Source organism: Mustela erminea, chromosome 11 (assembly GCF_009829155.1).
Source record: "Mustela erminea isolate mMusErm1 chromosome 11, mMusErm1.Pri, whole genome shotgun sequence".
In the NCBI taxonomy this organism is placed as follows: Eukaryota; Metazoa; Chordata; class Mammalia; order Carnivora; family Mustelidae; genus Mustela; species Mustela erminea.
The window spans coordinates 3283276-3311170 of record NC_045624.1 but is presented as its reverse complement, the minus strand read 5'-3'; the positions used below and the strand labels follow the sequence as shown (position 1 = coordinate 3311170).

General features: G+C 47.3%; 1 protein-coding gene across 4 annotated transcripts in view; it reads left to right on the top strand.

Moving 5' to 3' along the window:
• The window catches only part of DPP6 (dipeptidyl peptidase like 6), an 854966-nt gene that overhangs the window by 512932 nt on the left and 314139 nt on the right, over positions 1-27895 (top strand). For all 4 annotated transcript variants that reach the window (XM_032304848.1, XM_032304850.1, XM_032304847.1 and 1 more), the window contains exon 2: positions 12013-12127. In XM_032304848.1, coding sequence (XP_032160739.1) covers positions 12013-12127 — 115 coding nt within the window. The remainder of the gene's footprint in view (positions 1-12012; positions 12128-27895) is intronic.

The following is a 27895-nucleotide window of genomic DNA, read 5'->3' as shown; positions in this document are numbered from 1 at the left end:
GAGGAGAGACTTTCATTCACGTCCTGGATTCGGGGCACATGGGGGGCTCTGTCGGTGGGGCGTCTGCTTTCAGCTCAGGTCATGATCCTGGGGTCCTGAGATCGAGTCCCATGGTGGGCTCTCTGCTCCGCAGGGGTCTGCTCCTCCCTCTCCCTCTGCTGCTCCCCCTGCTTGTGCTCTCTCTCTCAAATAAATAAAATCTTAAATAATAGGTAAATCCTGGAATCCGGGGCTATTAAGAGCTTGTGAGAGGACGTGGTAGAAGGCACCGAGGGACAGAACCCGCTGTCTCTCCAGCGAGGACCGGCCTCGCTGCGGCTTCCTCAACACCCAGGAGAGGCAGGGGCCACGCGGAGTGGAGCTTTCCCCACGGGTGTGCTCTGAGCTTCCTCCGGCCAATTACTATCGTGCTGGTGCGTTTAGCACCTTTATGAAAAAATAAGAGCCAGCAATAAGGAAGATTAAGTAAATGATCCAGTAAAACAGAAAGAGGGACGTGCGTCCGAGGGACTGACGTGATGAATGTCGGTGGCCGTGTGTCAGTCGCTAAATGTTATTTAAACTTGTTCTTGCCGTCTTCAAGTCCTGTGTTGTCCTCCTGAATATGGAAATGCAATGATTAGAAAGCTGTTTTACCATCCTGAGATCTACGCACCATTGATTTTGTAATTTGTTGCTACCTTCTACTTATAGTAAATGGTCCATGACACATAAAAGAAATTAATGTCCGAGCTTTTCACGGTGAATAAATATTAGAAAGAAAACACATTTAGACAGTAGACTAGAGCAGAGGAACGGGAGATCCCACGCTCAGTTCGTGTAGCTCGTTTTCTCCCGATAATTGTCGTACTTGCTATGGGAATATTTTACTGTTGGGTATTTGATTCCACCTTGCCCTGATAACGGATACATTTTAAGGCCCGGTGGGCCACGGAACTCATCTGGTCTTTCTCAGTGCATTTTCCCCGATGTCTGTAAACAAATGAAAAGATTAACACTTGCCTTCTCCTGGAAGTTATCAGAGGGGCTTACGACATCCTTCAGTGACATCTCGTTGCATTGAGGGCCAAACACAGAAGACATGGCACTGTCTCCAAGGCAGGTTTTAGGGGCGCCCTCCCTCCGGGGACACCGCACCAGGTCTCACGCCGGCTTCCCTGTGCTCCCCCTACATGCAAACCGCCTCCCCAACTATTCAGCTGGCTAACTCCTGCACACCCTCCAACTCTCAAAGTAAATCCCGAGAACCCTTGGCGCCGCTCCCATTGTGATGCCCCCCGGAGTACCCTGACTTGTGTCCTCAGCACCCAGATATGTCACCGTGGTGTTGCAGTGGCCTGACGCCTCTCTCCCTCTCTCTCTGACTGGAGGGAGCCCGGGCAGGTGTCCCTCCCCTTTGCCACCCCTGACCAGAGCATATGCTGCACTGTTGCTGTTCACTGCCACCGTCCGCCTTTATCGCTGCACACAGTACAGGACAAAAACTGGATTAACGTGTAAAAACTAGAACCATGAGCTCTCTCGGGTGGAGAAAGGGCGGTCACCAGCGCCTCCGAGCTCCTGCATGTTTTCCCCCTTTGCCCATCACTGCTGCCCTCTGCTTTGAGATCTGGAATATCCTGGATATTATGGAAATTCCTTTCTTGCTTGTCTTCTTAGACCGAGCATGAAGCCCGTCCTTAGAGTGTCGTCTTGCCCCTTGTTCGGTTTTATATAAATGAAGGTGCTCATCATAGATCCTTTATGTCCGGCCCAGGCCCCTTAAAATCCTGTCTGTGAGATTCACTCATGCTGTGCTTGTGTGAGATTGGTATTTGTGTCGAGGACCTGGGAACGTGTCAAAGGTGGGTTCAAGCTGCAGATGGAATCCAGATTGCTAATCCGCTGTATTTCTGTGGCTAATAATTTCCCTGTTGCTACCAATCCTTCCGTTAGACTGAACTATATGAAAATGAGTAGCAGTATTAGGCCATTTTTTGATTATAAAAACACCTGTCCAGTACGGATCTACTGAATAAATCCCATTCTAGGCCAGCTGTGGTTTAAAAATGCAAGAACTTTCTTTTTGAGGGACTTGGTACCTAAGAGAGTGAATACCTCAAGAAGACCCCATCCTCTTCAAGACTCAGAAATGCAGTCGTAACAACCGTCCTGGCCGGCGTTGGCTTCAGCTTGAATTCTCCCCCTCCTGGTACAGAGGGGGCCGCCCGCCAGTGCTGGTCTGTGATGGCGGGTGTAGACCACCGAGGGTCTCATGAGGTCACTGCTATGTTTCACTCAGAGTTTTGCTGGAAAGAGAGCTACATACTGGTGGAAAAAAGGATCTTTTCAAATAAAACGATAGGTCAAATCAGTAAGTTCATTGTTGTAAAATCATAATCCCGTGAGTCGTTAGACTTATCACCTGGGTTTTGAGTATAGGTTTGGCCAGAATATGCCACAAAAACTGGGGCATGGGACTTCCTTAGCGAGCGCCCAGTGCCATCTTCAAGATGGAATGTTCTAGGCAGTTTGCTTTGCTGGCCTGCTGTCTTCATGGCCCTGCGTTCAGCTGCTTTGTTCCCAAGCTTCAGAGATGCACTCAAACTAGCTTAAGTAAAGTGGGAGATAAAAAATCTCATAAAGAAACAGGAATGTCTGGGGCGCCTGCGTGGCTCAGTGGGTTAAAGCCTCTGCCTTCGGCTCAGGTCATGATCTCAGGGTCCAGGGATTGAGCCCCACATCGGGCTCTCTGCTCGGCAGGGAGCCTGCTTCTCCCTCTCTCTCTGCCTGCCTCTCTGCCTACTTGTGATCTCTGTCTGTCAGATAAATAAATAAAATCTTTAAAAAAAAAAAAAAAAAGAAATGGAAAACCAGGAGGAAGCCTTCTATCTGCCTCTTGTCTGGGTTCCTCTGTCTCTCTAGCTCCTTCTCCCCATTCTGTAAAGCTGCTCTATTTCCCCCTGAACCCACAGGCCATGTGGATATGGGCACTTCCCCTGCCCCTCTCCGTCCTCAGGTTTCAGGTCCGTCATCTCCAGTAAACGGCAGACTCTGATCCCACAGGGAAGCCTGGAGCGGGTTTCTGACCCAGGTCGGGCCATCCCTGTGGCTGCAGAGGGGAGGGCCAGGCTCGTGGTGCAGAAATGTGGTGCCAGCACCCACGGTTCGGGGAGGACAGCCGTGGAGACGTATTCCAGCCCAGCGTTTAATCAAACAATCTCTCTCTCTCTCTCTCTCTTTTTTTTTTTTAAATATATTTTTTAAAGATTTTATTTATTCATTTGACAGAGAGAGACACAGCGAGAGAAGGAACACAAGCAGGGGGAGTGGGAGAGGGAGAAGCAGGCTCCCCATGGGGTAAGGAGCCTGATGCTGGGCTCGATCCCGGGACCCCGGGATCATGACCCAAGCCACCAGGGCGCCCCTTCCAACAGCTTTTGCGCTGAGCTGGAAGATGGTGTCAGGATGGCAAGCCCTTTTGAAAAACTGAGCTCAAATTATTTTTGTTGCTGCCGTGAAACTGCTGACAGTTACTGCCTTTTAGGCTTGTTGGTTAGTTACTTAATATTTATGGGGCGCCCGAGGGGGATTTTTGACATCGGGAAGTTGAGCTTGCCAAAATGCTGCCCAGGATAGAAAAATCGGTCTCTAAATTGCCTGTGGGGTTCAGCACGTCTCTGCAAAGAGGGCTGTTGGGAGATCGGAAGGCGTTGTTCTCACCGGCCGCAGTTTGGCAAACGCAAATATGCTTGATTGCAAATCCGCGACTCACTTCGGTCGCCACATTCTCACTGAAAGGGATTTCTCTGGAGCCTGAAGTTTTGTGAAACTTCTGACTCTGATCAGGACACAGCACGGTTGCTTTGGGTGAGTTAGGCAGTACGATACCTTTAAAAGGTTCTGTCAAAACAGATCGGGGCCCACTGAGGTCTGAAGGTCAGAATCACTTCCGTCTTGAATCAGTTTCCTGAAGTCTCTGTGAGACACCATCGGTTAAACTCAAGAGTCTGCAATAATTTGAGCTCTGGTGTGGAGTTTGAAGTAACAAATAAGAAGTTGTAGGAGTCACATAATGACCATCAGGGATGTGCCTGCTGGGTTTTGTTTGGAAGCCCCGGCAGGGCTGGCGGAGCAGGAGTTCGCTCTGGGGGAACCGCCCCGCTGATCCGCGTGGGTTTCAAAGTGCTGTGCCCTCGGGCAGTCACGCAAAGTCCTGCTGTGTGAGATAGTCAGCTCCAGAAGTTTCCAGATTCATGGGAGAAGAGGCGAGTCGGTCCCAGATCCGTCCGCAATAGATGAGCAGAGGATGGTCCGCGGAGAGCCCCCGGGGCCGAGTCGTGGGGCAGGGGGAGGGGGTGCGGGGAGGAGACGGAGAGCCAAGGGGAAGGGGCGGGCCTGAGCGTGGGGCTGACCGTCCACGAAGATAACGGCGACCCTTAACTAACTGACCATCAGCAGGAGGGCCTGCCGGCCAGATCTAAGCTCCCGTGAGTGAAATCAGCGCAGGGTTTCGAAGCGCGAGACTCGGCTGTCCCCGGCAGCGCCGCCCCCAGACGCACCACAGTGGTGGTTCCCGCGTCTCCGAAATGCCCCTCAGCCCGCCCACGTGCTGCTGCCAACGCAGAGTCACTGCGGGGAGTCGGCCTCGGCTCGTGTCTGGTGACCACAGGCCCCTCCATTCCTCACAGTCACAACTAGCGAACGCGCGGCTCGCATCCAGGAGACACGCGACCGGCGGACGCGTCACAGGTGTTTGGCAGTCCCAGAGGAGGGCAGGGTCTCAGGACACAGAAGACCCTCCCCGGCGGGAGCACACGGGGCTTCATCGGGGGTGACCTCCGCCCTGCCCCCGCGCACGCCGGCTTGTGTCTCCAGGTCCAGCCGGACGCGTGAGGCCACGCCGGCTGCTGCTTCACGGGTGTCCTCTGGAAAGCTGACACCACCCATGAGCTAGACTTGGGTCTGGTGATCATCTAGAGAAGGCCTCTCCCGGTCCGCGGAGCTGCCGAGAGTCTGCGTCTCAACACACGTCTGCAAGCGGCCTGGGCGGGGGTGAGGGGGGGGATTGACGGGCTCCAAGATGGACTCTTGCAAGGAAAATAATCGAATTCATTTCCTTCCTCCCTAGTGACTGGGCCATCTGGTCGACCCCGCTGCCTTTAGCACAGGGAAATACAGTGCGCCGTTGCCAGCTGTCCCCACCGAGGCCAGCACGGCTGGACCTTCGCCGTCCCCGCAGTCCGCACTTTCCTGCTGCCACCGATCGCCCCGGCTTCCGCAGCTTCCCGCCGCTGGTCTTCCTCCGTTAGGACGACCCCTCGGTGACGCCCCTTCTCCCCTCACCCCCGCTGGAAGCGAGACCCCTTCGGTCTCGTTAGCTGTTCGGGACTATTTGTACATTCACAGAAAACAAACACGCCATGGCCTGTACCCGAGACATTCAGGGTGGGTATTGGCTGCCTAGAAGACATGTGTCTCACTGTGGAGTGAGTGACCTGGCTGTGGCCTCGGTCATCCTGCTGCGGGGACTCGACAGACATGATGATACCGAATTCCCCTTGTGCGAGCTGGGAAGTGGCCAAAAGAGATGGCATTCCCTGTGTTTTGGTTCTTTTTAACGTATCAGAAATCTGATGTGCTTTCGAGTTCTTCCCATAGTGCTTATCAAATCATACTGAAGCATTATTTGAGAGCCACAGTGATCAATCGTGAAGCAATATCTTATGTTTCTACAAATGTTATCAACTTGAATGTGTTTCCAAACACACTTGCACTGGGTCCTAATGCCCAGGCACTGGGTTCCTTTGTCCTCTGGTCCTTCTGTGCTTTTTTGTCCCGTCCCTGCAGCCTTCCGTTTCTCTGATTTCTGAATGATCACTTCAGACGTTTCCTGAGAATCTCTACTCCTCATCATAAGGCACAAGGTGTGACAAAGTCAGCGGGGCTTGTCCTGTGGGAGGGGGAAGCTCAGGCCAAGATAAGGCCGGTTGGGTTTGAGCACGGACGGGAAGGGCCTGGCGGACACGCACGGTGACCCCCACTTAACCCACTCACAGGACGCCGCGGGTCTTTCGCTGGTATCGCCATCTGTGTCTTCCGTCGCGGTTGTACCGTGGACACAGAAACTATCAAGCTCTGTTCACAGATTCCTAAGATAATAACATTCTGAAAATGTGAATTTTATATTTTTAAAATAACCAAACAGCCTAGGAAAAGGGTGAGTTTGTTTCTCATTCGCTTGGTTGGGTTTGCTTTCTCTTTGCCTGAGTTAGGAATAAGTTGAGCAGCAGCTGTGTCTCTAGGGACAAGGCAAGTGCCAACGATAGGTGTCACTTTGCATCACATCTGTTGGGACCGGCTGCGGTTCATGGCCTCGCCAATGGAGCCGGGTGTGTGTCCCTGCTCTGCTTTCCGCGTCAATCCACAGCGTTTTTTCTGCCACACACGCCAGCAAGTGACAAAGTTCCTTCTTCTAGAGGCGTCCGTGTGTCCATTCATCCATCCTGGAGGACTGGCTACGGCCCCGGAGCGCGGTGGCGTCTGCAGTTCTATCGCAGGCACAGGAACGCCAGCACACCCGAGTTGCCCGCGGCCCGGCGGTGACGCAGACATTACATACATAATCTAATAGTGCGGTCGTGTTCCAGAAAAGCATTTATGAAGTGCGATGGTTGCGTCCCGGCGGAGGGAGCTCTGCCTGTGCGACCAGGCACAGCGTCCCCGACATGGGAGGTGTGCGTCTGGGCCACGAGCTTTTTTTCCCGCGGTCCTGGAGACGGAAACCCCCAGTCATGGTGCAGGCTGCAGTGTCCCGGGCCCTTCCTCCTTAGGCTCCTGGCAGCGCCTTCTTGCTGTGACCTCTCTCCTGGTCTTTCCTGCGTGCGCGTGTGTAGACAGGAGGCAAGCCCTCTGCTGTTTGTTCTCAAGAGGGCACCGATCCCGTCCAAGGGCCCCACCCTCGTGACCTCGTGTAACCCTCATTTCCTCCCAGCGGCGCTGCCCACGTGTCATCACACTGTGGGTTCCAGCTTACCCCGGTGTGTCGGAGGGACGCCGTTCAGTCCGGAGCAGCCTGACGTCCTTCCTCGCGGCTGTACTTGTTCTTCTAGTCTCTGTTCAAGTGTCGTTTCAGTAGAAAGTCTCTCTGACCTCCTTATGTACAAACAGGATGCAAGCCCCCTCCGTGACCCCCTTGCCCTGCCTTTTTCTTCTCCTCGTGGGTCTGTCGTTTGTTGTTCGTGCCTCACCCCTGACCTAGAATACAAGGAAGGAAACGTGGAAAAGTGAAAACCGTTCAGCTGGCTGGATCGGCAGCCATGTAGTCTGTTTTGTTCCCTGCTCTGCCCCAGCTTCTCGGGGCAGGACTGGTCATGGAGCCACTAGATAGACGAGTGTTGGATGGACCGGGGGGCGCATGGGTGGATGGATGGACGGCTGGACGGACTGATGGATGGCTGGAAGGTTTGATCACGTCGTTACAGCAAACACTCGGTGGAGACATGTGCTTCCATTTTACTGGGTCTCCGAGATAAGCCTGCGGTACCAAACAGAACAGGGAATGTCTTACAGTCTCATTTTCACTGTTCTAGGCAAAAATGTATAATTCTGCCAAGAAATGCACTACTGAAGCTTAGCGTTTCAGGGGATAATTTATTAACTTGTCTTGTCCTTCATGGGAAGCAGGGTCAGCGCTACTCAAATTTTCCATAAGTCAGCTCCTGCACGTTGAGATGAGGAAGTCATTCGAATCTGGGAGCCAAATGAGATGTTCAAGGGAGCACAAATTCATCTGCATTCTAACTCAAGAAGCGTCTCTATGCTCAGTTACACCCATGTAGAAATTAAATGCGCATATAGACCATGACTAGAAAGGAAAATGGGGGAAATGAAAAGTTCTATTTCCTTGGATTAGCAAGATTATACATGATTTCTTTCCTCCCTAACTTGTTTCCTATTAGTATCGTTACAATAGTGTTTGTGTCGGTTAAAAAAGAAATTACCTGTGCTGTGAAAAGTGAAATTTGACAAATGAAAATGGAATTTAATAAAGAAGATCGGCTTTCATGCGGGTAAAATTGCCTTCCTTCTGGAATGTGTGAGAATGCCACCCGGAGGGCAGGACGGTGCATTTGTCCTTGTGAAATGGTGTCGGGGCGCCTAGGTGGGCTCAGTAGATTAATCACCTGACTCTCGGTTTCCGCTCCGGGCGTGATCTCAGGGTCGTGAGATGGAGCCCATATCAGGCTCTGTGCTGGGCCTTGAGCCCACTCAGGAATCTCTCTCTCTCTCTGCCTCCGACCCTCCCCCGTCCCTTTCTCTCCTGCAGCACAAAAACCAGGAGGGGAACAAGGGAGGGAGGAAGGGGGGTCGCCGACCCAGCACAGCTTCACTGGAGGGGGCTGTCCTGTCATTTCCTGTCTGGTTCTCTCGTACATTCTCCAGCTCAGTGGTCCATACCGAACTGGTTGTCCGTGCAGAGTACTCTTAGTCGGTGAACAGGAGGAAGCAGAGTGGGGTCCCCTCTCCAGAAGCCCTTGCCTCCTTTCCATGTGCTGCCCTTGAGTAACAGCCTCGCCGCTTGGCATCTCTCTCTTCCATCCTCTGGGTGTTCACAGAATTTCTACTCTATCGGCCATTATAAGGCATTTACTTCCACCTTCCCTTCTGGAAGGACAAGTCCTCGAGGACCCCCGTTGTGTGTTCACCAGCCCGTGCAGTTCCTGGCCAAGCAGCTCCTTCTCTCGTGAGGCGGTACTAATGTTTGGGAATCTGAAAGTTGTACCGAAACACGATTCTGCTTTCCGGAGCTGTGCGGTAAGTCTCCTCTGTCTTCCGCGTGACGGCTCAAGTGGATGAACACTCTTAAGTAGTCGGCTTTGGAGGCTAAACTCTTCCCTGACGTGACACGTTTTGCAAACATCTCCATCTTCTGGTCATCTTGGCAGACACTCTGAGACCATCCAGCCTGGACATGGACATCACATTGTGGATGTCCTGGGGCTGGTGAGGGGCCCACTGAGTCTCAGAAGGACCTGTGTCACTGCACTTCTACACGTAAACCGGCTACACTACTAGCTCGTCAAGAAATTGACACAAAGAGAAAGTCTTAGGCTTCCTCATAAACTCATACACTTTGACCAGTGTATTTAATAGATGTGTTTGGAACAGATTTTAAAGTTCTAGTTTATTATTAACAGCAAAATTAAAAAGATATCAACTGTTTGAGCTGATGAAGACAGTCCATTCATTTTATTATTCTGGATCTTGAATAAGATTTGGTCTTGACTATCAAAATATTCTAGTTTGATTGTTACCGTGGGATTTAATATGAGCAGTGTTTGTGAAACGTCCACTAGAGCGGTGACCGGGTGGCTCCGTCAGTGAAGCCCCTGATCCTTGATTTCAGTTTAGGTCATGATCTCAGGGTTGTGAGATCGAGTCCCGTGTCTCCTCGGGCTCCACACTGGGTGTGCAGCTGCTTAAGATTCTCTCTCTCCCTCTCCTGTGCCGCTCCCTCTCTCATGCACTTGGACCCTCTCTCAAAGAAAGAAAAAGAGGAGGGCAGAGGACAGGGAGGGAGGGAGTGTGGAAGGAAGCAAGGAAAGAAGGAAGGAAGGAAGGAAAAGAAAGGTCTGTGAGACATGATGTGTACGACCCTGTTCACATGAATACCGCTGTTTCCAGATGGATACTACTCACAAATGTGGTGAGTTTTCGAATTTTCTTTATAAACTTGGGCAGAGTGAAAAGTTGCTGAATCCGCAAAATATGATCACTTCTCCTTGTTATTGGCCAGTGATCTTCTTGCCTAGGAACATCTATCCATTCAGGAATCAGATCAGTTCAGTATAACTTCTTGTCATTTTTAAGCTTTAAAAACTTAATAGATAAATTCTGCATAGCAAATAAGATTGATAGAAATTTCTAAACAACTATAAAATCCTTTCTTGCTAAGATGGCAGGGGGCCTCAGAATTCTCTTAATTTGAAATCTAGATAACCAGTGTTGAATATATGCATGTCGATTATTAATTATTTGCCATCCTCCATATAATAGTACCTTTTTTTTTTTGAGAAATATTTATTTATTTTTTTTTCCAGCATAACAGTATTCATTATTTTTGCACCACACCCTGTGCTCCATGCAATCCGTGCCCTCTATAATACCCACCACCTGGTACCCCAACCTCCCACCCCCCGTCCCTTCAAAACCCTCAGATTGTTTTTCAGAGTCCATAGTCTCTCATGGTTCATATAATAGTACCTTTATTTCAGTTTGCAGAAATTTGCTGCATTCTAATGAACTTTGAGTTTTGGATGAAGCTGTATTTGGCTCTTGCATTATCTACTTTTTTTTTTTTTTTTTTTTTCTTCTTTTTTTCTGTTTTGTTTATTTGTTTGCATTATCTACTTTTTGAGGCCGCTTCTATTCTACTTAATCTTCACTTGGTGTTAACATGAGTTGTAATTATGTCTTGTGATCTGTTTACGGGTGGAAGGAGCAGTGGACCGTTTGCAGTAGGACCATATGTCTTTATTGGCCTTGGGGAGTTAGTTGCTCTTGTATAATTAATGATAATTTTTATCAATATAAACTATTATTTTTTATTAATTGTTACTTATGAATATTAACCCCTTTGTGTCTCAAAGGATCCCAGCTTGGAATGTAAATTGTATGAGCACCCTAATTTGAAAGGAGTTGAATGTTGGTTTCAACAGCCAATATGTCTGATGAGCTTCCTAGATTTCTCCAACTGTTAGCACACCTCAGCAGTGTCTCCACATTCTTCACCCCATCCCTCACCCCTGTGACAATGCAAACACAGCTCCTGGGAGGGACTAAAATCTAGAATAGGTATAAGTAAATCACCCAGTGAAGAGGTCTGGGCAATCTTGGAGCCTTTCTTGAGGTTCTACAGAAAGAAGGTGCTCAAGATTGTGAGCCGTGGGTCCAGGTTACTTCCCCTTGGCACAGGACGTGCTCATTAATGGTCAAGTCTGGTACGGTGACTTAGAAGTGAGCGGTGTGGGTGCGGGCGAGCGGTGTGGGTGTGGGTGCGGGCGAGCGGTGTGGGTGCGGGCGAGCGGTGTGGGTGCGGGCGAGCGGTGTGGGTGCGGGCGAGTGTGGCGAGCGGTGCGGGTGCGGGCGAGCGGTGCGGGTGCGGGCGAGCGGTGCGGGTGCGGGCGAGCGGTGTGGGTGCGGGCGAGCGTGGCGAGCGGTGTGGGTGCGGGCGAGCGTGGCGAGCGGTGTGGGTGCGGGCGAGCGGTGTGGGTGCGGGCGAGCGTGGCGAGCGGTGTGGGTGCGGGCGAGCGGTGTGGGTGCGGGCGAGCGGTGTGGGTGCGGGCGAGCGGTGTGCGTGCGGGCGAGCGGTGCGGGTGCGGGCGAGCGTGGCGAGCGGTGCGGGTGCGGGCGAGCGGTGCGGGTGCGGGCGAGCGGTGCGGGTGCGGGCGAGCGTGGCGAGCGGTGCGGGTGCGGGCGAGCGGTGCGGGTGCGGGCGAGCGGTGCGGGTGCGGGCGAGCGGTGTGGGTGCGGGCGAGCGTGGCGAGCGGTGTGGGTGCGGGCGAGCGGTGCGGGTGCGGGCGAGCGGTGCGGGTGCGGGCGAGCGGTGCGGGTGCGGGCGAGCGGTGTGGGTGCGGGCGAGAAGGAAGATAAGCGAGGACTTGGAGCCGGCCGTGCTCGTCGTACCCGGGTTTGACTCAGAGGGGTTGGGAGGTTGGCGTCATGAAGAGAAAGGCCACAGATGTCCTGTGTTGTGGAACCCAGTGTCCCGAGTGGAGAGCGAGTCAGTTCTCAGCAAAGCTGTAAACATCATATACTGTGACATTTGTTCTTGACGTGGGTTTTGCTGAGGCCCGGGGACGCGCGCAGGGGGCAGAAGGGCGGGCAGAGGAGCTCCTCATAGCTTCAGGGATGAGAATGTGCCTCCTTCACTCTTCGGTGTGGTGGCTCTTGAGTCCGAACGTCTTCGTTTGGTTTATTTCATTTCTTTACTTCACTCACTGGGTTTCTCTTTCCTCTTGTTGTTTCTAGGAGCTGGTGGGGAGCAACCCTCCCCAAAGAAACTGGAAGGGCATAGCAATAGCTCTCCTCGTGATTCTGGTCATCTGCTCCTTGATCGTCACCTCGGTCATACTGCTGACACCAGGTACTTACATTTATTCTTGGGAAAGCATGATGGGAGAAAGTGCCGAGCTGTGCTTTGCAATTTTTTTCTAAGTAACTACCTGTTACATATTTTTCCCAGGTTCTCTAATTCTCGTTAAATGGTTAATATGTTTCAATGAAAAAAAATCCATTTTGTATGCTTTGAATTCATTCATATACTTGTTAGCTACATGGAAATGCTTGGCACATGTTAAAATTCATAATCACTTATTCACACTTGATGAGCTTAAAGACTGGCATCATAAATATAACAAGTATATGGATCTTATGGAATTCATAGCTACTGTATCAAAGATGGATTTTTAAAAATTGCTGAAACAACATACATTGAGTGTGAACTAAGAACAGAAGTACTTCATGAAATAACCGAAGTGTCAGAAAGAGCCAGCAATCTCAACAGGGAAGAAAAAACACACAAACACCTTCAGCAAAAACCTACAGCAAAAATGTGTACACACCTGGGTCATTGAATGTTTCGAAAATAAGTGCCGTGGGAGCTTGGAGGAGAGAGAGGCCCATGGTGAGGAAGTTCAGAAGAAGGAGAGATGGGCAGCGGGTTGTGATGGGGTATGCGGTTAAGGAATGAAGGAAGGATTTTCCTGTAAGGTATCCACTGGCAATTACAGGAGACCACGGTGGCCACATTCTCACTGTCACATTACATTCCTAATTGTTTGAACAGAAAAACACAGTTCTAACCCTCAGTAAATGGACTGCACAGATATAAGGCCTTAAGATGGAGAAAGAAGTAGATACATTGAAATGTATCAATAAGTAAATAAATACATACATACAAGCATACATACATAAATTTTATAGTTTTACAAGAAATACAAGTAAACGATGATGTACATTTAAAAGATCTAAAACTTCAATGACAAAAAGAGAAATCCATACCTTGAAGCCAAGACTAGGTAGAGGTATCACAGGAAAGGCAAACTGTAACTGATATCCCTTATGAATATAGATGTAAAATCCTCAACAAAATTCTAGCAAACTGAATCCAGCAACAGAGAAAAAGGATTATACACCTTAACCAAATGTGATTTATCCCAGGAAAGAAAATTTGATTTAATGCATGAGAATCAATATAAAATATATACATATTAATAGAATAAAGGGATGGAAGGAACCCACAGAGCTGACATTTGCGAGGTCCGAAATCTTTTCATAACAAAACACTCAACAAGCTAGTAGAAACTTCCTCAGCCTGATACAGAGCATGTATGAAAAAAAAAAACCCATAGCTAATAGCACACTTATTGGTGAAAGATTGAAAGCATTTCCCCAAGATCAGGAACAGACCAGGATGCTTAATCTCCGCATTTCTATTTAACATTCTATTAGAGATTCTAGTCAAGGCAATACAAGGGGGCAAAACTACAGATAAGAAAGAAGTCAACAATCTGCTCTGTTCATAGATGACATGAACTTGTATATAGAAAATCTTAAGGAACACACACACACACACACACACACAAATGCAGCAAGGCTGGATAATATAACATCAGTATACAGAAGTCATTTATATTCCCATCCATTAACAATGAACAATCTAAAAATTTAATTAAGAAATTGATTCTACCTATAACAGTTTTGAAAAGAATAAAGTACTTAGGAATAATTTAACTGAAGGTGTACAAGCTTGTGCACTGAAAAATCAAAAAACATAATTGAAAGAAATTAAAGAAGACATACATAAATGAAAGGATACTCTATATTTATGGATTAGAAAGTCTAATATTGGTATCATAGCAATACTTCCCAAATACATTTATAGATTCGATCCAATCTTTGTAAAAATCCCAGTTGCCTTCTTGGAGAAATAGACAAGCCAATTCCAAAAGTCATAGGAAAATACAAGGGACTCAGAATAGCCAAAACAACCTTGAACAAGAATGGTTAAAGTACTTATATTTCCTGATTTTAAAACTTACTCTAAGGTTACAGTAATGATGATACCAGCATAAGTATAGACATACAGTTTAATGGAATAGAACACAGAAATAAACCCATACATCTATGGCCAATTGATTTTTGACAAGGGCGCCAAGATCTTTGGATGGGGAAGGAATTGTCTTTTCAACAAATAGTGCTTGCCCAGCTGAATATCTGCATGCAAAAGAGAAAAGTTGGAGCCCTACCTCAAACCATGTAAAAACCAACTCAATGTGGATCTACAAGCCAATAAAAGAGCTGAAAGTATAAAATTCTTGAAGAAAACTTAGGGGCATATATTTATGACCTTGGGTTAGGCAACAGTTTCTTAGATATGACACCAGAAGCATAAGCAACCAAAGAAAAAATACATCAGTTGGACTTTATCTAACTTAACAATGTTTGTGCACCAGTGGACACTATCAAGAGAGTGAAAAGACAACCCACATAATGTGAGAAAATATTTGCAAGATATATGTTCAGTAAAGGTCTAATGTCCAGATTATATAAAGAATTACTATAACTCAAAACAAAGAGAGAAATAATTCAACAAAAACAACCAGAGGATTTTGAAAACATTTATCCAAAGAAATATAAATGGCCAATAGGCATAAAAAAAAAAGATATTCGACATCATTAATCATCGAAGCAATGCAAATCAAACTCACAGTATCCTACTTCATACTCACTAGGATGGCAACAAAAACAAACACAAACACACAAAAGGGAAAAGAACGAGTATTGGTAAGGTTGTGGAAAAATGGGAAACCTCAGACATTATTAGTAGGAATATAAAGTTCTGTCGACTCTGTGGAAAACTGTTCAGGAGTTCCTCAAAACTAAACGTAGAATTCATGTATGACTGAGTGATTCCAATCCCATGTATATACCTGAAAAAACTGAAGACAAATGTTCATACGGAAACTTGCATGTGGATGTCCATAGCACCATTATTCCTAAGAGCCAAAAAGGTAGAAACAGCCCAGTGTCCTTCACTTAGTAAACAGATGAACACAGGTTGGTATATCCGTACGGGGAAATATTATTCAGCTATACAAAAGAATGAATCTCTGATGTATAATACAACGTGGATGAAACTTTAAGATATTATGCTCTGTGAAAGAAGTTAGACCCAGAAGGCCACATCCCGTATGATCCCAGAATGGGCAAATCCATAGAGACAGAGGTACATTCGTGGGTGCTAGGGGCTGTAGATGGGGATGGTGAGAAGTAACTGTTTGTAAGTATGAGATTTCTTTTTTTTTTTAAATTTTTTATTTATTTGACAGAGAAAGAGAGATCACAAGTAGGCAGACAGAGGGAAGGGAAAGCAGGCTCCCCACCAAGCAGAGCCTGATGCAGGGCTCGATCCCGGGACCCTGAGATCATGACCTGAGCTGAAGGCAGAGGGTTTAACCCACTGAGCCACCCAGGCGCCCCTCTTTTTTTTTTTTAATGACATTATATTTTTAGAGAAACTTTAGATTCACAGAAAAATCGAGAGGAAGTCACAGAGACTTCCCATAGGCCGTCTGTCCCCACACAACGTACAGCCTCCCTGGTTACCAACATCCCCACCTGATGGTACATTGGATCCGGTGGACAAGCCTACATGGTGCATCAGAATAAGATTTCTCTTGGCAGTGATGAAAATATTCTGGAATTTGAGAGTGGTGATAGATTCACAGCTCGGTTAATATACCAAGAACTACTGAGTTGTACATATTAAAAAGTGAAACTTCATAGTACATGAACTTCATCTCACTTGAGCTGTTAGTTTACATGATAGTGGGAACATTATAAAAAACCTGGAGCAGGGGGACTCAGGATTCAATATGGCGCATCTGACTGATTGGGGGGTGGGGTGGGGAATGGATTCAGCCATTGAAATCTGAGTAGGGGGAGGGTTAGTAAAGACAAGTACTTGTTCTATTTTGTGATTTGCTGACGATGATTCACCTTAGCTGGAGAGTTCAGCAACCACGTACTTTTAACGTGGAGGGAATCAGGTCTTCCTTGGGATTCGTGGAGTACATGTTCCTACCTTTGCTTTTCCTTAAACAGAACGCTGTTTTATACAAGAAAATGATGATTGAACAGTGGATTCTGTGGCTGTCCAGCGCTGGACTGGGGACTTAGAAAGCAACAGTGTTTTAAGTAGTTTGCGGTGGCTGCCGTCCTTCCAAGGCACACAAGTGTCCGTGTCACCCAGGGTCCTAGGGCTCCTGCAGTTGTTACTTGAAAGGGAAATAAAAGGGCACCCACCCTGAGCTCCTTTCTCCCCAACAGTCCAGTAGCGAGGCTCGGTGGTAAATGTTCTCGCTGAATAAGCCCTGGAAACCAGCCCTAGAAGCCTTTCTTCCTTGTGCCCATGCAACACCACACAGAGAGCGGTCCTTCAGTCTTCTCCACTGCATAGGGAAGCATGTCCCAGCCTCCTAAATGCCGCCGCTAGCCCTGGGAATCATTGACATTCAGCTCCCGGGCAGCAGTGAGCCTTCTGCAAAGAGAATATTGTCTCTGTAACCATTCCCTCTTTGAATGCTGGCAGCCAGTTGTCAGGGGCAACAAGAATGGGCAGGAGGCATCTGCTGGTGACGGGGCTGGAGTGCATCCCTGAATTCCAGAAAAGGCTTTGAAGAGCAGAATTTCTTTCATGCTTCTGTTAAGATACAAATGTGGCTGAGCCTGGCCTAACCCTTGGGCTCTGTTGGGCTTCGGTAGCTGGTATTTCATTTTACAGGTTATGCTGCCCAGGGAGCGTGTGTCCTGGGGTTAGGATGATCAGCCATGCCTGTTCAGCACAAAGGTCCTGCTGTCCCCTCCCACTATGGGCTTTTTGCCTCCGCTGTCCTGGGGTGCAGCACTGGCTTTTGGCAACCAAAATTCAGTTAGGCAGGAGAGAATGTCAAATTGCCCAACCTGTCCCTGGTTCCAGAACTTTCTCGGATCCACAGACCTGCAGAGCATCCTTGAGTCCACCATCAAGATGTACCCGTTGGTCAAACATGAATGCTCCCCTCTCGGGGGCTGAGAGCATCTAGCTTAGTGTTGGATGAAAGGTGAGAAAAAGAGATGCAAATGCTCTTCCTGAGAGCTTAGTGGCTGGCGATGGGTGTGATGGGTTGCCTGGAGAACGGGGTGTTATAGGCAAACGATGCATGTGGGAACACTGTGTCAAAATCTAATGACATACGGTATGGGGACTAACATAAGATATCAACAACAACAAAAAATGAGTAAGACAGGGAACATGCATGAGGAGAATTTCACAGACATGAGAAGCGGAAATGAAAACAAATAAAACGTGTAGGCAGGGCTCGGGTAAGGCCGGTTGAGTGGTGCCCATCACTGAGTCACTGACCTAAGGACTGTGAGCCCTACTGAGGGCAGTGGTGGCCTCCACTGGGTGAGGGATGGAAAAAGTGCAGCCTTAGGGAGAGGAGGGTCCCGGTGATGACAACACCCTGCAAACCTTTGTGCCATCCTGGCGCCTTCCCACCTAGCTTTGCCTCCATTTTGGTAGACTTACTTAGAAAATATAGCAGGAGCTTTGTTTAAAAATTTAAATTTAGCTAATTAGCATATAGTGTAACATTAGTTTCAGAGGTAGAGGTCGGTGACTCATCAGTCTTCCGCAACACCCAGTGCTCATCACATCACATGCCCTCCTTAATGCCCATCCCCCCAGCTGCCTCCCCTCCAGCAACCCTCAGCTTCTTTCCTAGGATTAAGAGTCTCTTATCATTGTTCTCCCTCTCTGCTTTTGTCTCACTTTAGTTTTTTCCTCTCTTTCCTTATGATCCTCTGTCTTGTTTCTTAAATTCCACATATGAGTTAGATCATGTGGTATTTGTCTTTCTCTGACTGATGTATTTGACTGAGCGTAATACCCTCTAGTTCCATCCATGTCATTGCAAATGGCAAGATTTTATTTTTGATGACTGTGTAGTATTCCATTGTGCATCTTCTTCATCCATTCATCTGTCGTTGGATATCTAGGCTCTTTTTAGTTTGGCTATTGTGTATTGGGGTGCACATGCCCATTTAGATCACTACATTTGTATCTTTGGGGTCAATACCCAGGAGTGTAATTGCTGGATCATAGGGCAGTTCTATTTTCAACTTTTTGAGGAACCTCCATACTGTTTTCCAGAGTGGCTACACCAGCTTGCATTCCCACCAACAGTGTAGGAGGGTTCCCCTTTCTCCGCATCCTCGCCAACATCTGTCATTTCCTGACTTGTTAATTTTAGCCGTTCTGACTGGTGTGAGGTGGGATCTCACTGTGGTTTTGTATTTCCCTGATGTCAAGTGATGTGAGCATTTTTTCATGTGTCTCTTGGCTAGTTGGATGCCTTCTTTGCAGAAATGTCTGTTCATGTCTTCTGCCCATTTCTTGATTGGATTATTCTTTGGATGTTGACTTTGATAAGTAGGAAGTACTTTTAATAAAATAATCTTTTTCAAGGACTGCCAGTTTCTAGTCTTATATTCTGATTTGTTTAAACTCAAATCACAGTACCTGCTTTTTACTTGCCCAGAAAATCCATTTTGAACTCAACTGGGTCTAGCCTTTTGGTAGAAATATTCCCACATTCGTGTGGGTGCCCTTTCCAGCTTGGTAGGAAGAATCACATGGAAGCCCTGTTGATACCCAGGATCTTGAAGGGCCTTATGGTAATCGTTCTGAATGACAAGTACATTTTTCTGTAGTGCTGTCTAATTACCACCAGTTATGCACAATTTACATTTTAAAGATCAAATTAAAAGTGTTTAAGGCAATCTTACTTCCGAAGGGACTAGCCAAATGAGAATGTGTCTTTTTCAATTTTGTCATTCATTTCTCCCTTGCTAGTCTGTGCTCTTTTCGAAATTTCTCTTTGGCGCAATAGACTCAGAGTTAGTTACCTTTTTTAATTTTCAGATATTTAATATGTGCCTACATTAGGTCACACAGAGTCTGTGACTTTTTGGGCAGCTACAGTTCTTGCATTCTGATGAAAAGCACTATTGCCATTCTCCGGTGTCACAGTTAATGTCATAGGAGCTGAAAAATCCAGCAAAGTCACATTTGCATTAAAACAGCCCGGACGGTTGACCTTACGGATTTTCACATTAGAGAAGACGGACAACAGTTTCCAATGGAAAGTGCCAGAACACTGTGAGGTGGCGTGTAACTGTAAAGCCTTTGACATTTGAAGGTCCCAGTGACAGTAGACTCTGGGCTGAGGCCATGCGGAGGTTATCGGAATGTGAGACTCATGAGTCTCTTGTGTGGAGGAGCCTAGAGATTATTTTTATGGAGTTGGAATTTCATCCCTGATTTAGGTCCAATGTCTATAAGTGCTTTGCTAACTCTCAGCTTATCTTTTTTTAATTTTCAATTGGACCCGATAGGCTTTACGGAGAGGGAGTAAAATCCAGCAAATTAGCCAGCACGGCTTATAAATTGGATTCCCCTCCAGGAGAGAGTAGGTGCAAGCGAGTCAGACATTTAATCAAGTGTTCTGAATGTACACCAGACTCAAAATAAGACGAAATGGGTTTGTGTGGAAAAGAGCCATATTAAAATTACATTCGAGAGAATCCCTCCACTTCAGAGGTGTGACTGCTAGTTAACAAAGGAAGTTCTATAATAAAATTTCCATGTTTTTTTTTTTTAATAGACTATTTTTTTGGCAGGTTTTTTTAGGTAGTTGGATTCACAGCCAAACTGAGAGTCAGGTACAGAGTTTCCCCCAGACACCCTCTGCCCCCAGGCACGCACAGCTTCCCCTACCTCTTGTCAGTCCCCTCCAGAGTGGCACGTTTTTACAATGGATGAACCTTCATTGGCCCGTCATTATCACTCGAAGTTCATAGTTTCCATTAAGGTGCCCTCTTGGTGGGGTGTCTGTGTGGCTTAGTCACTTAAGCTTCTGACTTTATTTCAGATCAGGTCTTGATCTCAGGGTCGTGGGCTTGGGCCCTGTGTCAGGCTTCATGGTCAACATGGAGTCTGCTTAAGTTTTGCTCTCTCCCCGCCTCTCCCTCCCCTCACTCTCACTCTCTCTAAAATAACAAATCATTTAAAACTTTTTAATTTTTTTATTATGTTAGTCACCATACAGTACATCATTAGTTTTGATGCAGTGGTCCATGATTCATTGTCTGCGTGTAACACCCAGTGCTCCATCCAATCCGTGCCCTCCTTAATACCCAACACCAGGCTCACCCCAACCCCGACCCCCCCTCCAAAACCCTTAGTTTGTTTCTCAGAGTCCACAGTCTCTCATGGTTTGTCTTCTCCTCCGATTTCCCCCAACTCCCTTCTCCTCTCCATCTCCCCATGTCCTCCGTGTTATTCCTTATGCTCCACAAGTAAGTGAAACCGTATAATAATTGACTCTGCTTGACTTATTTCGCTCAGCAGAATCTCCTCCAGTCCTGTCCATGTTGATACAAAAGTTGGGTATTCATCCTTTCTGATGGCCGAGTAATATTCCATTGTATATACAGACCACATCTTTAAAAAAAAAAAAAAAGGTGCACTGTTGGTGTTGTGCGTGCCATAGGCTTGGACAAATGTGTGATGGCACCCATCCACCATCACAGTATTCTACAGAAGAGCTCTGCTGCTCCAAGAACCCTCTCTGGTCTGTCTGTTCACCCCTCCCTCCCCCATAACCCCTGGCAATGGTGTTTTTACTGTCCCTGCTGTTGTGCCTTTTCCAGAATGTTATACAGTTGGAAACATACAATATGGAGACTTCTTTCATTTAAGCAATAGGCTTTTAAGGTTCTTCTATGACTTTTCATGGCTTCCCAGCTCATGTCTTTTCAGTGCTGAGTAGTATCCCATGGTCTGGGTGGACCACAGTTTGTTTATGCGTCCACCCACTGAGGGACATTTTGGTTGCTTCCAGGTGTCGGCAATTATGAGCAAAGCTGCTCTAAACATTCACACGAGGGTGTTTATGTAGACATAATTTTCAGCTTCTTTGGGTAAATACCAAAGAGTGTGCTTACTGAAATACATGCTACAAGTGTATTTTGTTTTGTAAGAGACTGCCCAGCTGTCTTCCACACTGGCTGCCCCATTCTGCATCCCCACCAGCGTGAACGGGACTTCCTGTGGCTTCACCTCTTCGCCAGCATTTGGTGTTGGCAGTGTTCTGGGTTTGGGCCATTCTGATAGGTGTGTAGTGATACATCATTATTTGAAGCTCATCTTTGAAAAATTCTGGAACAATTGATCTGTGAGCATTTATTTAAAATACACAGATAATGTCGTATTGTTAGTGAATTTTCAAAGCGAATAGACTCCTGTAGCTGGGACCCAGATCAAAACGTGGAATTCGGGCAGCCGCCCAGAAGCCTCCTCTCCTGCTCTCTCATCATTAATCTTCCCAAAGATCCCCTAATTTCTAATATCATAGAGCCGTTTTGCATGCTTTTAGACTGTGTACATTTACAGCATTAATACCATCATATAATATGTATTCTTTACAACTGGTTCTTTTTTCAATATGTTTGTGAGATTTATTTTAGTATTTCAAGTTGTGCTGATGCCCAGTTTTTAATCTCTATATACTCTATGCATCATCTGTGACAACTGAAAAGTAGCTTAACAGTAATTTAATAACATGTGTATATCATAACAAGTAACATACACCTTACTGTTTTACGGTTTCTTGTAGAAATAGGTGATTTGGCTATGTCTCCCAAGCATTTTCTGTGTTATCTTCCTGTATTAAACTCATCCCCCAAATCCGATCTCGTCAGAGTTGATCTGCTGTTTATGACGATGACAAGTGTCCTTTCACAGGACACATCAGGGACTTGATTGGTCTCTGGTGTTGCTCACTTTCCCTCGGACATCTGTAGCTGTGTTTCTAGATTCTTTTGTTCACACCACCTGCCAGCTGGCTGACGGGGTGAGCAGCGGCTACTCCGGTCATGACACAGAGACTTGTTTCTGCTGCCGTTGCTGCCGCCGCTCTTGTCATTGTCGTTTCTGACGAAGTTAATCTGTTAATGCTGAGGGAACTAAGTGCTTCGTATGAAGGGTTGGTGCAGAGAGTATTCATGGTGACAGACCAGAATGTGCGCGCGACCGGGGAGGACAGGAAGCGTCGGCGGATGGTTTTATGGAAGCTGAGGAAGTTGAAAGACAGACGCGGGAGATGAAGGAGACCGAGGGGGCAGGTCACCGCGGCCGTCAGACTCCGGGCGCGCTTGCCGGACGGAGCGGCCTGGCCGGGAAGCCACGGACGGATGTAATGGGTGTCAGGAGTCAAGGCTGGAGGGACGGGGTGGTGACAGGTTGGGAGAGTGTGGAACGCCAGTCGCTGGATTCGAGGTGGCCCTAGTCTAAGGCTTCCTGTCCTTTGTTTTTTTTTTTTTTTATATCATTTTTTTAAATTTATTTTCAGCATAACAGTATTCATTATTTTTTCACCACACCCAGTGCTCCATGCAGTCCGTGCCCTCTCTAATACCCACCACCTGGTTCCACGACCTCCCACCCCCCGCCCCTTCAAAACCCTCAGGTTGTTTCTCAGAGTCCACAGTCTCTCATGGTTCACCTCCCCTTCCAATTTCCCCCAACTCCCTTCTACTCTCCATCTCCCCTTGTCCTCCATGATATTTGTTATGCTCCACAAATAAGTGAAACCATATGATAATTGACTCTCTCTGCTTGACTTATTTCACTCAGCATCATCTCTTCCAGTCCCGTCCATGTTGCTACAAAAGTTGGGTATTCGTCCTTTCTGATGGAGGCATCATCCTCCATAGTATATATGGACCACATCTTCCTTATTCATTCGTCCGTTGAAGGGCATCTTGGTTCTTTCCATAGTTTGGCGACTGTGGCCATTGCTGCTATAAACATTGGGGTACAGATGGCCCTTCTTTTCACCACATCTGTATCTTTGGGGTAAATACCCAGGAGTGCAATGGCAGGGTCATAGGGAAGCTCTATTTTTAATTTCTTGAGGAATCTCCACACTGTTCTCCAAAGAGGCTGCACCAACTTGCATTCCCACCAACAGTGTTAGAGGGCTCCCCTTCTCCACATCCCCTCCAACACACGCTGTTTCCTGTCTTGCTAATTTTGGCCATTCTAACTGGTGTAAGGTGGTATCTCAATGTGGTTTTGATTTGAATCTCCCTGAGGGCTAGTGATGATGAACATTCCTGTCCTTTGTAAAAATTTATAAGTTGTAACTGTTTTTAGAATCTGACAAGACTGTAAGTCATCCGATTATTGGAAAAGGGCACACATGTCCTCATAATCAGCTGGATTCACTTCAGGAGGCTCACACACCTGGTTAGCCTGTCCATGGACCAGGTTAGGGACCAGCTTGAGCATTTATCCAAAACCCAGATGTTACAATAACGCAGTACTTCAGTCTCCAACAGAATACCTAACTAAATACCTAACTAAAATCATTCAAACCATAAGTGTTACATTGTTTCATAAGAGAAGTCCAGGGGTGTCTGGGTAGCTCGGTCTGTTCAGTGGGCCACTCTCGATTTCAGCTCAGGTCATGATCTCAGGGTTGTGAGAGCCCACGCTGGCTTCGCGCTCAGCGGGGAGTCTGCTTGAGGATTTTCTCTCTCTCTCTCCTTTTCTCCTCCCCCACTGTCTACATCTCTCTCAAATAAATTTTTAAAAAATCTCAAAAAAAAAAAGAGACCCTCTCTTTCCTTCTCTCTGCCCCTCCCCCTGCCTTTAAGGAAAAAAGAAAGAAAGAGAGGAAGAGAAGGAAGAACAAAAAGAAAAGGAGGAGCCGGGCCATGGCCAGGCCCAGGATGGTTCGGTGGCTCAAAGATCCCTGCCGTTCTCGTCTGCGTGCTGGCAAAGTGGCTGCCCTGGCTCCACACATCACATTTCCTACCCTCACAGGAGAAAAGGGAAAATCACAGAACTTGCCTGTGTAGTTCTGTCTTGTTCGGAGCCAGCCAGGAGAGAGCTTACTTGCCACAACTATGTTATACGGCCTACTATATATATTATATAATAATATAAGAGCGGGAAGGGGGAGTTGAGAAAGTCAGTATTTGTAAGTGTCAGCCTCTGCAGACTTGGAAGTGTACAGTGGCTCTCAGGGAGGCAAGACCCCCTTTTTATGAAATATTTTATGAAGGCAGTCTTCATCGCTTGAACTTGAACAATGAGTTTGCACCATTCCTTAAACTGAAACATATGTGCAAGGAGGGAGTTCTGACAGATTCTCATAAAAGAGAGAATGAATTTACACTGCTGCTAACCTTATAGTTACTTGCAAACTTTCAAAGTCCTGAGAAGTGGGTCCCTAGGAGAAGCTTAACAGTCTCTACTTTGACTTTCCATCATTAGTTCTAGGATTGCAAGGTGCATCTTGCTTACATATTGAGTTCTTACACTAAAGATCCATTTATCTGAAGGATGGGGGTAGATGATCATTGGTGCCGGCTTTGGGAATCTAATCTAAGCAAATGTGCCTACATATTTATCCATAAAGGGCACTTTTCAAAGCATTGCTACATTTTGCATCCTGTTTTTAAGACATGGTTACATATAAACCATGAAAAGGATAAATCTTCTCCTGGCACTCTGGTTTTCTTCAGTCGGTTGCCTGGTTGGGATGAAAGCCTCTTGGTCAAGTTCAGGTGGGTCTGGGGAGCCTTCAGGACCATCTATTGCAAGGAACTGGACAGTGTAGTCGCTGATATTTTAGGGAAGACTCTGGCCAGTCAGGAACCAAAGGCAGCCATTAGGGAGTCTTAAGTCGAGTTACCAGGTCTGGGTCAGGCACACAGAGACAGATGGTCTGATAAGATCAGAGAAGTGGAGAGAAGTCGCCCACAATGAACCAGGTCAGAGCACCAAGGAGCGTTCGGTTTCATGCTGCAACGGCCCACACTCCCTACGAGGCAGGACTCTTACCTTGAACCCTGCCGGAACGACCTTTATCACCGCGGCAAAAACAGCACATGTAGCCACTTGCTCAGGGGGCTGTTGCCTATTCGCCTGTTCCTTTGTGTGAGGTCTGAAAATGAGCAGAAGCTGGGTTAAGAGAGAGTTTACCGAGCCTCGGATTTATTGGTCTTTTTCTCCCTCCCTTTATCCTTACCCAGATTCTTTTTCATCTTTTTAAAAAATTCAGTAAATGTATGATTGTCATGTTTTCAGAGGATGCCTTCTAAGGTGGTGTGTTAGTGAGGGATGGAGAAAAGGTCTGGGGGGATCTGCTGGGGGGAGGAGGACCCCCCAGAGGTCCGTGTTCTAGTCCCTGGAACCTGGGAACATGGCCTGCGAGTGTCACCGGGGAAGGTCACCTTATGAGGCAAACGGGTCGTTGCAGAGATGGAAGGAAGCCTCTGAGATGGGGCAGGGGTTCCTGCTTTATCCGTGAGTCCTAACGGCAGCCACGTGTATCTTTATAAGAGCGCGGCAGAGAGGGACCTGACACAGACGGAGGGGAGAAGGCAGCGTGACCAGGGAGGCAGGGGTGGTAGTGACGTGGCCCCGAGGCAAGGCGCACCCAGGGCTGCCGCAGAAGCGAAGAGTTGCTCCCCTGCAGCCCTCCCTCGGCTGTTTGCAGGCAGCACATTGGTGATGAATTGTGGCGGCTGCCACGGGAAAGTAAGACAAAGGGAAATCAATGCCTTTGCCGGTCCTGCAGTGGCCGTAACTTACAGGCAGGCGCTGTGGGCGGTGAGAGCGAGAGCGAGAGCGCGCGCATGCGAGAGAGAGAGAGAGAGCGAGAGCGAGAGAGGTGTGCCGCACTCTCCACCCCCCCCACCTGCCCACAGGAGAGGCCATCCCGGCCTCCCCACCTCTCTGCAGGAGGACTCGCGGCTGCACCATTTGGTCCTTTGTCATCTCTGCCACCGGAGAAGGCACTGCCGGGTATTCCCATTAAGGTATCTAATGGGGTGTTTTTAGAATCTGAAGAGGAAAGAATAAGCCCCATCCCCTGCCTTGACAAATTGTTTTTATGATTTTACTTACATGCCTGAGACAGATATAAATTCCACTTAAATTCATAGAAAACAAACAGAAAGAGCCAAATCAAATGCAGATCAATCAACAGGGCCAATAAAATTCAAGTAAAAAAAAATGTACATTTTGTGTCACGGGTGATGACGATTCCTAAAATAGAATCTCCCTTAAAATGGGCCTGTGCTCCTTGCTACTAGGATGTGGGCGCTTGGGGCCTAACGAGCCACCCCAGCAGCCCCGCTTTCTCTGTCGGGGGCACCGCACACCTCTGTCCACGTAACAAACCGTGGCGTCAGCTGGGAAGGTCAGATTAGCAGACCGTGGAGTTGGGCCTCCTGAAGACATGCAGATTCGGGTGTGAGCTTGGGCTCCGATCAGAGCATGACTTTACTAATGATCTCCCAGGGAGTAGGTATAAACAGAAAGAAAAATAGTGAGAAAGCTATTAAATAAACCACCCAAATCCAAATAATAATAGCCCTTCTTTTTTAGGCTACCAGTTCTACAACCCGTCTCTGGGTATCATCCACTGTCTGTCCCTGACGCAGATGTCAGTTCTGCTGTTGCTCCCCGGATTCTGGCAGCGTGCTTACCTGTCAGTACTCACAGACTCTTCCCCTCAAAGACTTCCTCCCACTTCTTTCTTCACTCTGCTATGAAACCTTTGATGTTATTTTGAAGTCCTTTATAGATTTCTTTCATAACTTTAAGTGAAAATGTCTTTGTGTCTGTATTTCCGACCATGTGCTGTGTCTGGACCCTCCCCGGCTAATCTGGGGAGCCCCCCCCCCCGACGGCCCAGCACCTCCCGTCCTTCCTCACAGCTTTGGGTAATATTTGCTGCCTCTTTTCTCACTTGAATAAAATCTCCCACCAAGTAATAACAAGTTGATTGAAAAATGGAAAACTCATTTGACACATTCTCATTTGTCTTGAGGCACTCGGGCCAGGCAGACTTGGATTTCTTCAAATCCATTAGTAGCTACGATCTAGTTTATTGCTACTTGGACCTTGACTCAAACTTGTTTTCTTAGCAGTCTTAATGGATTATTTCTACTTGAAACGAACACATAACACCGTCCTTACTGAGAACAAAACGAATGCCGATGTAGAATGTGCTCATCAAACACAGGGGTAAGTTCAGAAAGGTTGCAGGACACCAGATCAATATGCAAATACCGTGTTTCATGGACTAGCAACAAAGAGTAGGAATTTGAAATTTGGAAAACACCAGTTGTGTTAGTGGGCTCGGGCAGGCATGATAAAATACCCACACTGAGTGGTTAAACAACAGAAATGTATTTTCTCATCGTTCTCGAGTCTTTAAGCCCAAGATCAAATGCCAGCAGGATTGGTTTCCAGCAAGACCTCTTTTTCTGGATTGCAGACGGCTTTTTCTCGCTGTATCTCGCATTGCTTTTTTTCTGCATGCACGGAGAGAGAGTATCTCTTCCTCTTACCTTACAAGGACACAGGTTCTGTTGGGATAGAGCCCCACCTTTAGGATCCCATCTAACTTTAATTACCTCCTTTAGGGCTCTGTCTACAAGTATAGTTGCATTGAGGATTGAGGCTTCCCCATATGAACGGGAGAAGTGTGCAGTTCAGTCCACAACACCTGTCCTCAAGGTCACCGTTGGGAGGCACTATTCTGCCTACACAGTCTGACTCTCAGTCCTTAAAGGTTCACATGCATCCCACATACACCGTACATTGTCTCTGTCCTGGTCCCCACAAGTCCTAAGCTATTGCAGCATTAACTCAGCATCCAAAATTTCATCAGCTCAGAAGTCCCACATACCATCATCGACGTCACCAGAACGACTTGTGGTA